The sequence below is a fragment of the Penicillium verhagenii genome (genome assembly GCF_028828195.1).
Source record: "Penicillium verhagenii strain IBT 33310 chromosome Unknown utg000009l_segment0_segment0, whole genome shotgun sequence".
NCBI classification, from domain to species: domain Eukaryota; kingdom Fungi; phylum Ascomycota; class Eurotiomycetes; order Eurotiales; family Aspergillaceae; genus Penicillium; species Penicillium verhagenii.
The window spans coordinates 42,885-55,024 of NW_026643173.1; the positions used below are offsets into that span (position 1 = coordinate 42,885).

Consider the following 12,140-nt stretch of genomic DNA (forward strand, 5'->3'; position numbering starts at 1 on the left):
TGATATGTACGCGATCAATTGATTAGTATACATATACACATTCAAATGTGCAGCTAGAAGACTGTCAGAATAAAAATGCCTATGTGCATACTAGATACAATGCTTGAAACATTGAATAAAATCTAAAGAAAACCAGCTTGGAAAGCAACCTGCGTGGGTATTAAGTTTAGCCCGTCTGATCCGTGGACAGAAATAAGATGCAACTCCCCAAAATCACAGTCCCCACCACTGTAAAAACTACCTGGGTCTTCCAGCCGCTTTGAACTAACGCAGCCTTGCGACTGTACTTCATCACCGTGCGCGCATAATTAGCAAACCCGTTGGCCAGACAGGTTATGCTCAAGAGCCAGAAGACGATGCCAAGGGGTAAGGCCATTCGCCGTTCCAAAGCGGAGGGTTGATCCCGGAAATGAAATGATATGATGATAGCAAGGGAAACCACTGCAAGATACATGGACAAACGTAGCCATGATAGAAAAGTTCGCTCGTTGGCACAGTGATCACGAGCATCAGATGAGGAGTTTTCGAAGAGCAGAGCGCCGAAGATCGGCGTTGAACAGAGAATATGGTGCTGATCCTCGACGTGTCTACATTCAGTTAATCGTGGGAAATGGCCAAGTTTACGTTAAAACGCGATCTTCAGTCAAGTATGCCGACTCAAAGGCTCGTAGCAGGATGGGGAGAATTCCAAACTAACAGATACTAGTGACATGGGTACAAGCGGGACGATTTTGACTTACTCTTCCACCAAAGCGGGTCGACAATGAGTTGGATTGATGATCGGATTATACGATCCTCGCATGCTACCAGCGGATTGTGCCATTTTGCCTCTCAAGCCAAATCTTGAGAAGGAAGACGTGTACAGGAGGGGAGAAGAGGCTGTGAAGATGTTGCAGAGAATCAGAAATTCAGAATCAGATGGACTTGTATCAGGTGACAGCCAGACCGCTTTCAATCTCAAATGACATCACTACTAGTAGCGATCTTTTGTTTTTTCTCTCAGACTCGGAATGATGAATGAAAGCAGATATCCAAATATCTAGCAGTAAACATAAGGCTGGAAAAATGGAGAACCTTTAATCTGGAGATTTTTTTTGATGAACACCTGTCATTGCACAGTACAAATGTGGGGAATCATTCCCAGTTGCCGCGTGGAGTCCCCGTCTTGGCCAGACCGCCAGATGAACCTCATACTACTAGTACCCATTTATGTACTGTAGTATGTTGCTCAAGTGCTGTGAGTCATTGCCGAATATGGGATATGTTTAACAGATCTCAAGTCTAGCCTTCCTGCTTAGACCTCCCTATTCGAGCCTTAGCAAATCAGCAAATGGGTAGATTTATCATCCAATCCTCCAATCATCCTTATCCTATCAACACGCTAAGACCTGCACTAAAACGGTCAAAGTGGCTCTCCCCCACTTTATCATTTCCAAGGTTTCATTTATAATCTTTTTTTTTCTGAGCTTTCCGTTCCTTCTTCTCTCATTGTTTTTTTTCTTGGCTTCACGCAACAAAAGCTTTCATATAGATCATGTGGGAGTTGTGGTGAAAAATAAAGAAACAGAAAAAAAAAAAACCCTCGTCTTTCTCCTCCCGTCATGCCGCCACGAAATGTCTTCTCCGCGGACTCCGCAGAGCATCAAAGCCGGTATGGCCGGTCTTTCACCTCCAGTTCGCCCATTGCCGAAGCAGCTATTTCTCGAGACTTAGCCCACTACACCGACGATGATTCCTTTGCCACCGATACCTCGGGATCCTCGACAGTACGTCCATCCAGTAGCCATGCCGGGACGAATCCTCACTCGCTAGCCGGGTCTTATCGCCGCCCAGGTTACTTCACCACCGTCAATCACACTACAACCATCCCCGCCCATGGTGATTACCAACCCTTGACCTCCCGCGAACGTGAACAAGCAATTCAAGAGGAACACGCTCTGTTAGGCGACAACAATGTCATTCCAATTTCGCAGAAACCCCGTCGACTGTCGCATACATTAAGCAGTCTTTTCTCCACCTCTCCAAGCCAGGGACAAGGAAGCTCCTCCAAGCCGCAAGAGTCTTTCCGGGCCGTCTCGACACATGAAGACCTGGGAACAGAGCGAAATCCCACTGAGGCTACGGCCTTGTTGGGATCCCCAGATGATAATGAGATGGGACCGGAGGAGATCGATCGGAAATGGGAAGAAGCTGTGATCGCAGGATTAATCAATACCACTTGGAAGCGGGAATCCGAAGTCATCGCCCGATACTCCCTGCCGCTCATGGTAACATTCCTGTTACAATATTCTCTAACGGTCGCCAGCATTTTTACAATCGGACATTTGGGCAAGGAAGAGCTAGGAGCTGTCAGTCTGGCGAGTATGACGGTGAGTATCACTGGAAATGCGGTATTTTCCGGTCTTGCAACAAGCTTGGATACCCTCTGTGCCCAGGCGTATGGATCCGGCAAGCGGAAGCTCGTGGGTCTTCAGATGCTCCGGATGATCTATTTCCTCTGGATCGTGACCATCCCCATCGCCGTGCTGTGGTATTTTTCGGACCACATTCTAGCCAAGATTGTCCCGGAGCCAGAAGTCGCAAAGATGGCGGGTCTGTATCTAAAGGTTGCTCTTCTGGGGACTCCCGGATATGCTTGTTTTGAAAGTGGAAAGCGATACCTGCAGGCTCAGGGTGTCTTCTCAGCTTCTCTTTATGTGCTGATTGTTTGTGCGCCTCTGAATGCGTTCATGAATTGGTTTTTTGTCTGGGTAAGTAGATGAGTATCCTCTAACGCAACGACAAGAGCTAACGGGAATATGCACAGAAATTGCAATGGGGATTTATTGGTGCTCCAATTGCAGTTGCCATCACAGAGACTCTTCTCCCCATTGGCCTTTTCATCTATACCTACTACTTTGTTGGGAGTGAGTGTTGGTGTGGCTTTTCCAGACGAGCCTTTCAAAATTGGGGCCCCATGATCCGTCTCGCTCTGCCAGGCTTGATCATGGTGGAGGCCGAGTGTCTCGCCTTTGAAGTTCTCACGTTGGCATCAAGCTATCTCGGCACTACCGAGCTAGCCGCCCAGTCTATTCTCTCCACTCTCTCGAGTATCACATGGCAGATCCCATTCCCCCTCTCAATCGCAGGCAGCACGCGAATTGCAAATCTGATCGGTGCCTCGCTGGTCGGTGCCGCGAAGACATCCGCCAAGGTGAGCTTCTGTGGAGCCACTATCGTGGGACTGTTCAACATGGTTCTACTTTCCAGTTTACGCTCCTACATCCCTCGACTATTTAGTTCCGATCCAGAGGTGATAGACCTAGTGGCCCAGGTTCTTCCTCTGTGTGCAGCGTTCCAACTCTTCGATGCACTGGCTGCCAACTGCAATGGTATCCTTCGGGGTCTGGGCCGACAAGAGATTGGTGGCTATATTCAGCTCTTCTGTTACTATGTCATCGCTATGCCGATCAGTATGGGGACAACCTTTTGGTTGGACTGGGGGGTCATGGGCCTCTGGACTGGTGTAGCGTTGGCTCTTCTGCTTGTCTCCGCGATCGAAGCGATCTTCATCACTCGAATAAGCTGGGAGCATTCAGTCGAAGAGGCTTTACAGCGGAATGAGCTAACCTAAAATCTACCCTAAAGTTTAGTACATACTACTTAGTACTGATAGGTCCACGCTCAGGTGGTTACTAGTACATACTGGAATCATATCAACATATCCCGAATGGACAGTTAACCTGGGCATCTGGACTACCTAGATCAACATTACGAATAGAAGCAACAAAAACCTTGTCACAACCATGAATTGGATGCAACCTTGAAATTCCAAAGCTTGTAAACACCTTAGTCGATGAATCATAATATCTTTTTTTCAAGTCTGCGCAAGGGGTTTTATCGGGAAGATTTCACATAGAATCGATAGCCGTGGTGCAATCACTGCTCAAGAATAGCCCATGTTTCTTCATCCAGCGTCGAAAAGATCAAGCCTGCGTTGAGAAGCTCATTACCAGCCTTGCTGACATCCATGGCAGGAAGCCCCAGCTTTGACGCAATTGTTTGCATGTGAAGACCACTAGAGTCCTGGGGTTCTGTACACAAGAGGTTGTACATATCTCTGGCAAACGGAGTCACGCCAGAAAGGGCCTTGTTCTGGCCACTGTGGTATTCCACTCCATCCATGCCTGCGCCACCAGCACCAGCAGCACCAGCAGCACCTCCGCCAGTGTTACCACCACCAGGGGGACCTCGGGTGAAGAGCAAGTGGGAAGCTGTGGCTTCAAGCATGAAGCAGTAGAGTTGACTGAGATCCGTCATCAAATTGATGCTGTGTGCAGCAATGTATCGTTTTTGGCCGAATGACTTGATAACACCGAGCACACGAACATATACGCCAACCTGAATGGGGCTCGCCTTCTCATCCATATCCGCATGCTCCCCGTCAATCCATTTCTTCACCTCCACTCTGCCTGTATAGTCATCGGTAACATATGTGACGTTGGTGCTCTGCTTGCTGACGTTGCGCACCCTGGCTATGAATGTCACATTGCCGACATCGCTGAAGTCGATCTGGAAGGGTGCCTCGGGGTATGGGGAGGTTGCATCGTTGATCTGCTTAATTGTCACAGCGCGAATAGTCTTGTCGTCACCGCCAGTCTGATGTACTCCTGTGTTAGCAGAGTGATTGTCGATATTAAGTCAAGAGAGTTTCATTCAGTACCTTGCCTCCAGAGGGACTGTTGGTTTCCCCCGACATGAAACCTCCACCTCCACCTCCACCTCCGCCACCGTAAGGGTTGTAGCTTTTCGTCCCCTCCGAGGCGAAGTTGCCGCCTCCAGTTGCACCAGCGTAGGCATTGTAGTTTTTATTTCCTCCTCCACCGTAGGAGTTGTAGTTTGAATTTCCACCGTCTGCCATATTTCCCATCAGTATATCTTATCAGAGCATCGGCTTTGAGAGAGACCAACCCATAATGTGTGCGTGTATTTGTGTCACTGTGTTTGGTGTTCGCGGAGGGTTGAGGCTGTAAAATCATTTTACTCGATTGGGAGCGTGTCAAAGCACGCGTCGCGGGGACCAGTTTGCACTGTTTGACGCGAGCACAAACTTAACCCTCACCGCCTTTCCGATTTTGGAGATTTCAAGTTTTCTTTTTTTAATTTTTTTTTTGCGGCGAAGATTGATAACCTTCTATCGCGGCATCAGTTGTGAGGGCTTCGACACCTCTAAATTCGCAAACATGCCTCGCCGCGAAGCTTCTCCGGCTATGTCGGAGAACGAGTTCGATATCACAAGTGCGCTTTTCCAAAAAGACAACGATTCCGACTCCGATGCAGGCATCCCAAAGCCCAAATACAAGAAGAAGCCTACTCCAGCCACACAGGATCTCGATTTTCTGGGCGCCGAAGACGATGGTGATGAGGCGTTCATTGCCAACCAGCAGGCTTCTGCCAATCGAAAGGCATCCAACTTGAAGGGTCGGACTGTTAAGAAAGGTGGTGGCTTTCAAGCAATGGGCCTGAATGCCAAGCTGCTCAAGGCCATCACCCGCAAAGGATTCTCCGTCCCCACCCCGATTCAACGCAAGACTATTCCGGTGATTATGGAAGACCAAGACGTCGTTGGCATGGCTCGAACTGGTTCCGGAAAGACGGCTGCCTTTGTTATCCCAATGATTGAGAAACTGAAGGCCCACAGCACAAAGTTTGGAGCCCGTGGATTGATTCTATCGCCATCTCGCGAACTGGCCCTGCAAACTTTGAAGGTGGTGAAGGAAATGGGACGTGGAACAGACCTGAGATCGGTCCTTCTGGTTGGTGGTGACAGTTTGGAAGAACAGTTTGGACTCATGGCCGGCAACCCAGATATCGTGATCGCAACGCCCGGTCGATTTTTGCATCTTCAGGTGGAGATGGAATTAGATCTGTCGAGTATCCGCTACGTGGTCTTTGATGAGGCTGATCGACTTTTCGAGATGGGTTTCGCCGCGCAATTGACCGAAATTTTGCATGGTCTGCCTTCAACCCGACAAACACTTCTTTTCTCTGCAACACTGCCCAAATCTCTTGTGGAGTTTGCCCGTGCTGGTCTCCAAGAGCCAACTTTAATCCGTTTAGATACCGAAGGCAAAATCTCACCAGATCTGCAAAACGCATTCTTCTCCGTCAAGTCTTCGGACAAGGAAGGCGCCTTGTTGCATATTCTCCATGATATCATTAAAATGCCCACCGGCGATACGGAAGTGACCAAGAGATTCAAAGAGGAGGGCCCCCCTTCGAAGTTCTCGAACAAGCGAAAGAGAGATGATGGGAAATCCGGACCGCACAAGGAATCTCCGACCGAACACTCAACCATCATTTTCGCAGCTACGAAGCACCACGTCGACTACCTCTATTCACTCCTGAATGAAGCCGGTTTCGCTACCTCATTCGCCTACGGTTCCTTGGATCAGCTTGCACGAAAGATTCAGGTCCTGAATTTCCGACGGGGTATCTCGAACATCCTGGTCGTCACCGATGTGGCCGCCCGTGGTATCGATATCCCGGTTCTTGCCAATGTCATCAACTACGATTTCCCCTCACAACCCAAGATCTTTGTCCACCGTGTTGGTCGTACTGCTCGTGCTGGCCAAAAGGGATGGAGTTACAGTCTTGTCCGGGACTCCGATGCGCCATACATGCTTGATCTTCAACTTTTCCTTGGACGACCACTCGTGCTGGGACGTCATTCTGGCCCAGTCAACTTCGCCGAGGATGTCGTTGTTGGATCACTCCCGAGGGATCCCCTTTCCCGTAGCTGTGAATGGGTCAACAAGGTTCTAGCGGAAATGCACGATATTACTTTGCAGCGCCAGGTCGCCACGCGTGGTGAAAAACTCTACTTGCGTACTCGAAATGCTGCATCTCTCGAGAGCGCGAAGCGAGCCAAGCAAGTCACAGCTACTGAAGAATGGTCTACTATCCATCCGCTCTTCAACGACCAAACTAGCGATCTGGAAGCTGAACGGGAGAAGCTTTTGGCCAAGATCGGTGGTTTCCGACCAAACGAAACCATCTTCGAGGTCCAGAATCGACGAACTGGCAAGACCGAGGAGAAGAATCCCGCGATGGAAACGATCAAAAGGCTGCGAACGACGGTCGACAAGAAGAAGGCTCGCGCCCAGGCCAAGGAACAATCGGATTTGAACGAACTTGGCGCTGGGGTCGACCACGACATGGAATCCGCCGATGAGGATATCCCCGAGGTTGCTGGCGACAACATGTCGGAAGCCGACGAGTCTGATTTGGAGGTCACCTTCTCCGCCTACTCTCAACCAAAGAACAAGAACCCGAACAAATCCCAAGAAACCTTTTCATCCTCGTTTCAGAATCCCGATTACTTTATGGGTTACACCCCCAACAACAACGATCTCGCCGAGGATCGGGCTTATGGTGTTCACTCCGGTACAAACCAAAACTTCACCCAGGCCTCCCGCAGTGCGACCATGGACCTCAACGGTGACGAAGGTCAACGCGGCACTGGAGAGCAACGGTCCACCATGCGTTGGGATAAGCGACACAAAAAGTACGTGGCTCGACAGAACGATGAGGACGGATCCAAGGGCACGAAGTTGGTGCGGGGTGAGAGTGGTGTCAAGATCGCTGCCAGTTTCCGAAGCGGTCGATTCCAAAGCTGGAAGAAGGGCAAGCGCATGGGCAAGTTGCCTCGTGTGGGTGAAGCCGAGACACCTGGACTTGGAGATGTCTTTAATGGACCTGCTGGTCGTAGTGGTAGTGGTGGTGGCCGTGGCGGTGGTTCTGGAGGCCCTCGTGGTGGTGGCCGATTCCGACACACGCAGCAACGGGCGCCTAAGCGCGCCGATCCTCTTCGTGGCGATTACGACAAGCAGAAGATGAAGAACGAAGCGGCACGCGAACGACTGGGTGCTAGCGGTGCGGGTGGTAAGAGTGAGATTCGCTCGACGGAAGATATCCGCAAGGCCCGTAATCTGCAACAGAAGCGTCGTGATAAGAACGGACGGCCCTCGAAGAAGAAGCGCTGATCGGGAGCACCTCAAGTGCTTGTTTTGTATGAATTTCACATCTACTATTCCGATATATGTCTACTACATCTTATATATGTACTTTGGAGATACCACATGTTACCCCGCTGTTTATTATTTTTTTTCATGCGTTCTATAAAAAAGAATTAAATGTTTTCAGCGAAACTTGATCTAATCGCAAGTATTTGGGGTTTCCAAGAGTAATGTGCATACTATACTAGTCCAGTTCTACCCACCTGTGTATGTATTTGGAGCTCAGTTTTAAGGTGTGCATTGGAGGGAAACAAGTGATTCAATGTTTTTCCAAGTTCAACTGTTGGCAATCAACCTGGAGACGACTTTATCCCGGTCCAATCAACGAGCTTCTTCCCTTCGGATCAGCAGGAATTGCCGTTGTGGGCACATGCGACCTCCTCGGTTTAAAAAGTCTGGGACTGGAACGGAGTATTCAAGCTATAAATCAATAGTCCCGAATAATCTCCGCCTCCAACTTTTGACATGATTGTAAGGAGAATAGTTTACCGGCGAATTTTCAGAATAATTGGCAATGATCCACAGGAATTTTCTTAATTTTTAATTTTTAATTTTTAATTTTTTCGCTTCGAGTTTGGAGATCCCCAAATCATGTTCCAAAGGCTGACATGAAGGTACTGGGATAAGCTCTAGTTAGTTAACTAGTTAACTCACTCACTCAGGGGAAAGGAATGACTAAGCCTAGAAAATGGATGAAAGATCAGGAATAATATAATGGAATATTAAATCAGAAAGAAGTAAGAAATAAGAAATACTCAGAAATAAATAATAAATAATGATTAAATGACAAGACTCCTTGCTGGTCCGCGTGCCGCATGTTCCACATAGTTGACCTTCTACTGTTCCCCCTCTTTTGGTACAATGTGTTCCCCTTTCAGGAGGCACTTCCCCCCCCCCCCCCCCCTTAGCCTTGAATTGCAGTTTGTTCTCCTCGGCATCTCCCGATAAAGTCTCATGATTGGCCCTTCCTTCACCTGTCAATGACGTTGGGGAGGATTTTCCCTGCAGTGCCAACGCCAGGGATGAGCAATGTGCACGCGCTGTGTGATTCAAGGATGCGGCTGCAGCCACATCTTGTTACTTCACTTGAAAACCCCGGGAAATAAAATCTTGGGATGAACACTACCAGAGTACAAAAAGACCCCTGATTTTAAAAAAGAAAGAAAAAAAATGAATAAAAAAAATTATCTCTTTCCAGTAACATCTAACACTCAGGTACTTAGGTAACAATGGAATGGGGGATACAAGATAAGTTGAGTATATAAGGGGGAAGAGGGGGGGGGGGCGAGAGGTACGACAGGGAATCCCACTCTGATTTATTAACAAGCTTTCGTCATGGGTAGTCTCACGAACCATTGTCGATCTAACCTTTGAACCAGGTGTTGATCGAATATTGATTTAATTAATTTAATTAATTAGGTCAAAGTGGCCCCCTGCAGCTCTCCGACTCGTGGTTCATGACCAGTGACCGCCGTGAGACTTCCCACACGACCCTGATCTGCAGTGTTGGACTCGACTGCAACGGTAACCCCTTGTACAACGGAGCATTAAAAAGGAACGGGATGCGATCAATCTACGGAGAATAATAAATGGATACTTAGAGAACAGAGAGAACATGGAGAAATATGGAGAAATATGACCATAGGGAGATTATGGAGAATTATGGAGAGGATATCTCCTTATAGATTACAGGAACAGGAACAGGAAGCGGGATTACCTTACCAATACTCCATACAAACGTTCAAATGTCCAAATGTTCAATTATTCACTAGTAGATCCAATACGCAAACGGGGAACCACCTGACCATTGAATTCTCGTCTGGCGTATAGAATCCAAGCCTAAGGCCCAGTCTAGTTCGGGTTGGTTGGTATTTCTTGTATTTGGCAGGTATTGTTTACTTCCCCTGGTTTTGTTGATAACTGCCGATGCAACAAGGAAATATTCATAAAAATAACTAACCTCATCTATAGCCTCGAGTTCTAGAACGACCAGAACGTCCAGCAAGTGTAGGAGATTAATAGTAGGAATTCCATAGTCCTTGTCCTCCCCCGAGAGGGTAATACGGGGTTATACTAATCCACCTCTTGACACGATGTTCTGAATTTTCTGACTTCAATGTTGAGGGAACTTTCCTATTTGCCATTCAGGTTCTTATTTTCTCGTTATTTCTCCCCCAATTTTCCCATTTTTGTCATGTACTGTGCCAAGTACTTTTGTGCATGTCAAGCGGAATGCGCATTTCATTGCCGAGTCCGACTATTGGCAATGGCTGCGGGCGCCGACGTCGATCCGTCAATCCCTCGCCTTACGTTCTTCTGATTGGTATCGCGTTAAATAGTGGCTCTTGAGAAATACAAATACACAAAAAAATTAAGAATTTAAATAAATGGATAAACTATAGAAATCCAGCCCTGATTATTCCTCCGTAACCGTCATTTTACACTGTGGACTTGCCTTTTCCATTCTAGTGGGAAAAATCCGATCCCTTTACTCCGTACAATGAGCCAGAGGTGTCACGGCTGTTTCCCCCAATCTAATGCAAGCCACTTCAGCCAGAGAACCCCCTCTACACCCACCACGATCTGTTCAGGAGAACGTCCCATCTATGGTTAACCTTTCCCTGTCTCTTCTTTTTTTTTTTTCTTTTTTTTTTTTTACCTCTTCTTTCTTTTCTTTTTTCTCTTTTGGTTCTGAAGGAGAAAAATCACATAAGAAAAAATACCTACCCTCCTCCCCGGGGCCCCTCATCTATAAGAATAAAAACCCAGAAATACTCCGCCCTTTCGTCTACTCCACCAGTACCGTACGGTTGGGCACTCCATTATTTGAAAAGATCTACCATGAACGGAGATCCAGTCTATCAGCTACTAGTGTCTTTCTGCACAGACCACTACTTTCCATCCTTGTACCCAGGACCCGCCCACTTAACTTGGGTATAAGCCCTGAACGCCCGCAGGTTCGGGTGTGCTACTCTCAGTTAGGGAAAAGAATCATTCATTTTTGTTTCTCATCGTGGACAGAAAATCATTTCCAGCATTTCTGGGACCCTTTCCTAGACCCTATCGTCCAAGCCTTGAATCAAGAAACCTGGGCAGAATCCGTTTTTTCTTCTTCCTCCCTTATACAACCTAGCTCTAAATCCCGGTTTTGCTATCAGTGACGATTTAAGTGATCATTTAAATTCCAAGGTGAGTTTGGAAACAGACAAAAACATTTCGTTTCTCCCTTCATTACCCTTTTGGGCTTCATACTGCAAATCCTGCACCGAACGTGGACCCGTGAACGAGACAAGAGGTAAGGTGGTGCTGTTGGGGCTGAAAAGGGAACCCCAAAAAAAGAAGAGAAAAATACAAAAGAAAGAAGAGAAAGAAGAGAAAAAGGGGTCAAAAAAAAACAAGAAATATTACACACAAATCATTATTGGCCATAATGGAAGAAGGGGAAGGGGAGAAAAAAAAGAAAAAAGAAAAAGCAAAAAGAAAATCCCTCCCAAAAATGATACTCAAAAGGATAAATGAGGAGACCGGGGGAAAAAGAAGAGGGGGCTTTGACAATGGGCGTTACCTGCTGCAGCTTGATCCTAGCTCAATGATCGACCGCCATCCTGCAATAAGTCGCCCTAGGAGGAGAAAGACATGCGCGGCTATGAGAAACCCTGCTGTCATGATCTGGAAATCTCCCGCTGATCGATGCAGTCTATTTTCTGACTCCTCCAATAGCGGATCTGTCTAGTAATCGATTATAAGCTCGAGTGGTCCTCGGGAGGTGCTGGATGACGGATATTGAACCTTCTTGCCCAACCCCTACACCGCTGACCTTGATTTCCCCCTTCCTAGTCCAGCCTGCCAGGGATTCGTTCGTCAGATATGCTGCCTCAAAGTGCAGAACCGAGAGCCAGTGGTCCCTTTCTGTGAACAAGATCACGCCAATAGAGAGCAAGGACCAAGAAGAGGCGGAAGAGGAACAAGAGAAAAACAAGCCAAAAAAAAAAACAACAACCAGAATACCCGGCACAGAAGAGAAGAACAACTATCGGAGGAGTCCAAGAGTCCAGAAGGAAGGGAAAAGGAAATATAGCAAGA

The 12,140-nt window shown here is 47.6% G+C and overlaps 3 protein-coding genes across 3 annotated transcripts; 2 read left to right on the forward strand and 1 right to left on the reverse strand.

The window, feature by feature from the left end:
• Positions 1–1,601: 1,601 nt before the first annotated feature.
• On the forward strand, positions 1,602–3,613 carry N7466_009093 (MATE family efflux transporter; the record flags this gene model as incomplete). Its single annotated transcript, XM_057168482.1, has 2 exons — positions 1,602–2,750; positions 2,807–3,613. The coding sequence occupies 2 exons, from the start codon at positions 1,602–1,604 to the stop codon at positions 3,611–3,613; spliced, it is 1,956 nt and encodes a 651-aa protein (XP_057017188.1).
• A 305-nt stretch (positions 3,614–3,918) lies between these two features.
• On the reverse strand, positions 3,919–4,900 carry N7466_009094 (uncharacterized protein; the record flags this gene model as incomplete). The annotated part of the gene is made up of 2 exons (XM_057168483.1): positions 3,919–4,638; positions 4,703–4,900. The coding sequence occupies 2 exons, from the start codon at positions 4,898–4,900 to the stop codon at positions 3,919–3,921; spliced, it is 918 nt and encodes a 305-aa protein (XP_057017189.1).
• Positions 4,901–5,222: 322 nt separating this feature from the next.
• Positions 5,223–8,024, forward strand: N7466_009095 (ATP-dependent RNA helicase DBP10; the record flags this gene model as incomplete). The annotated part of the gene is made up of 1 exon (XM_057168484.1): positions 5,223–8,024. One exon carries the CDS (start codon positions 5,223–5,225, stop codon positions 8,022–8,024), a length of 2,802 nt encoding a protein of 933 aa, XP_057017190.1.
• Between the last annotated feature and the right edge of the window lie 4,116 nt (positions 8,025–12,140).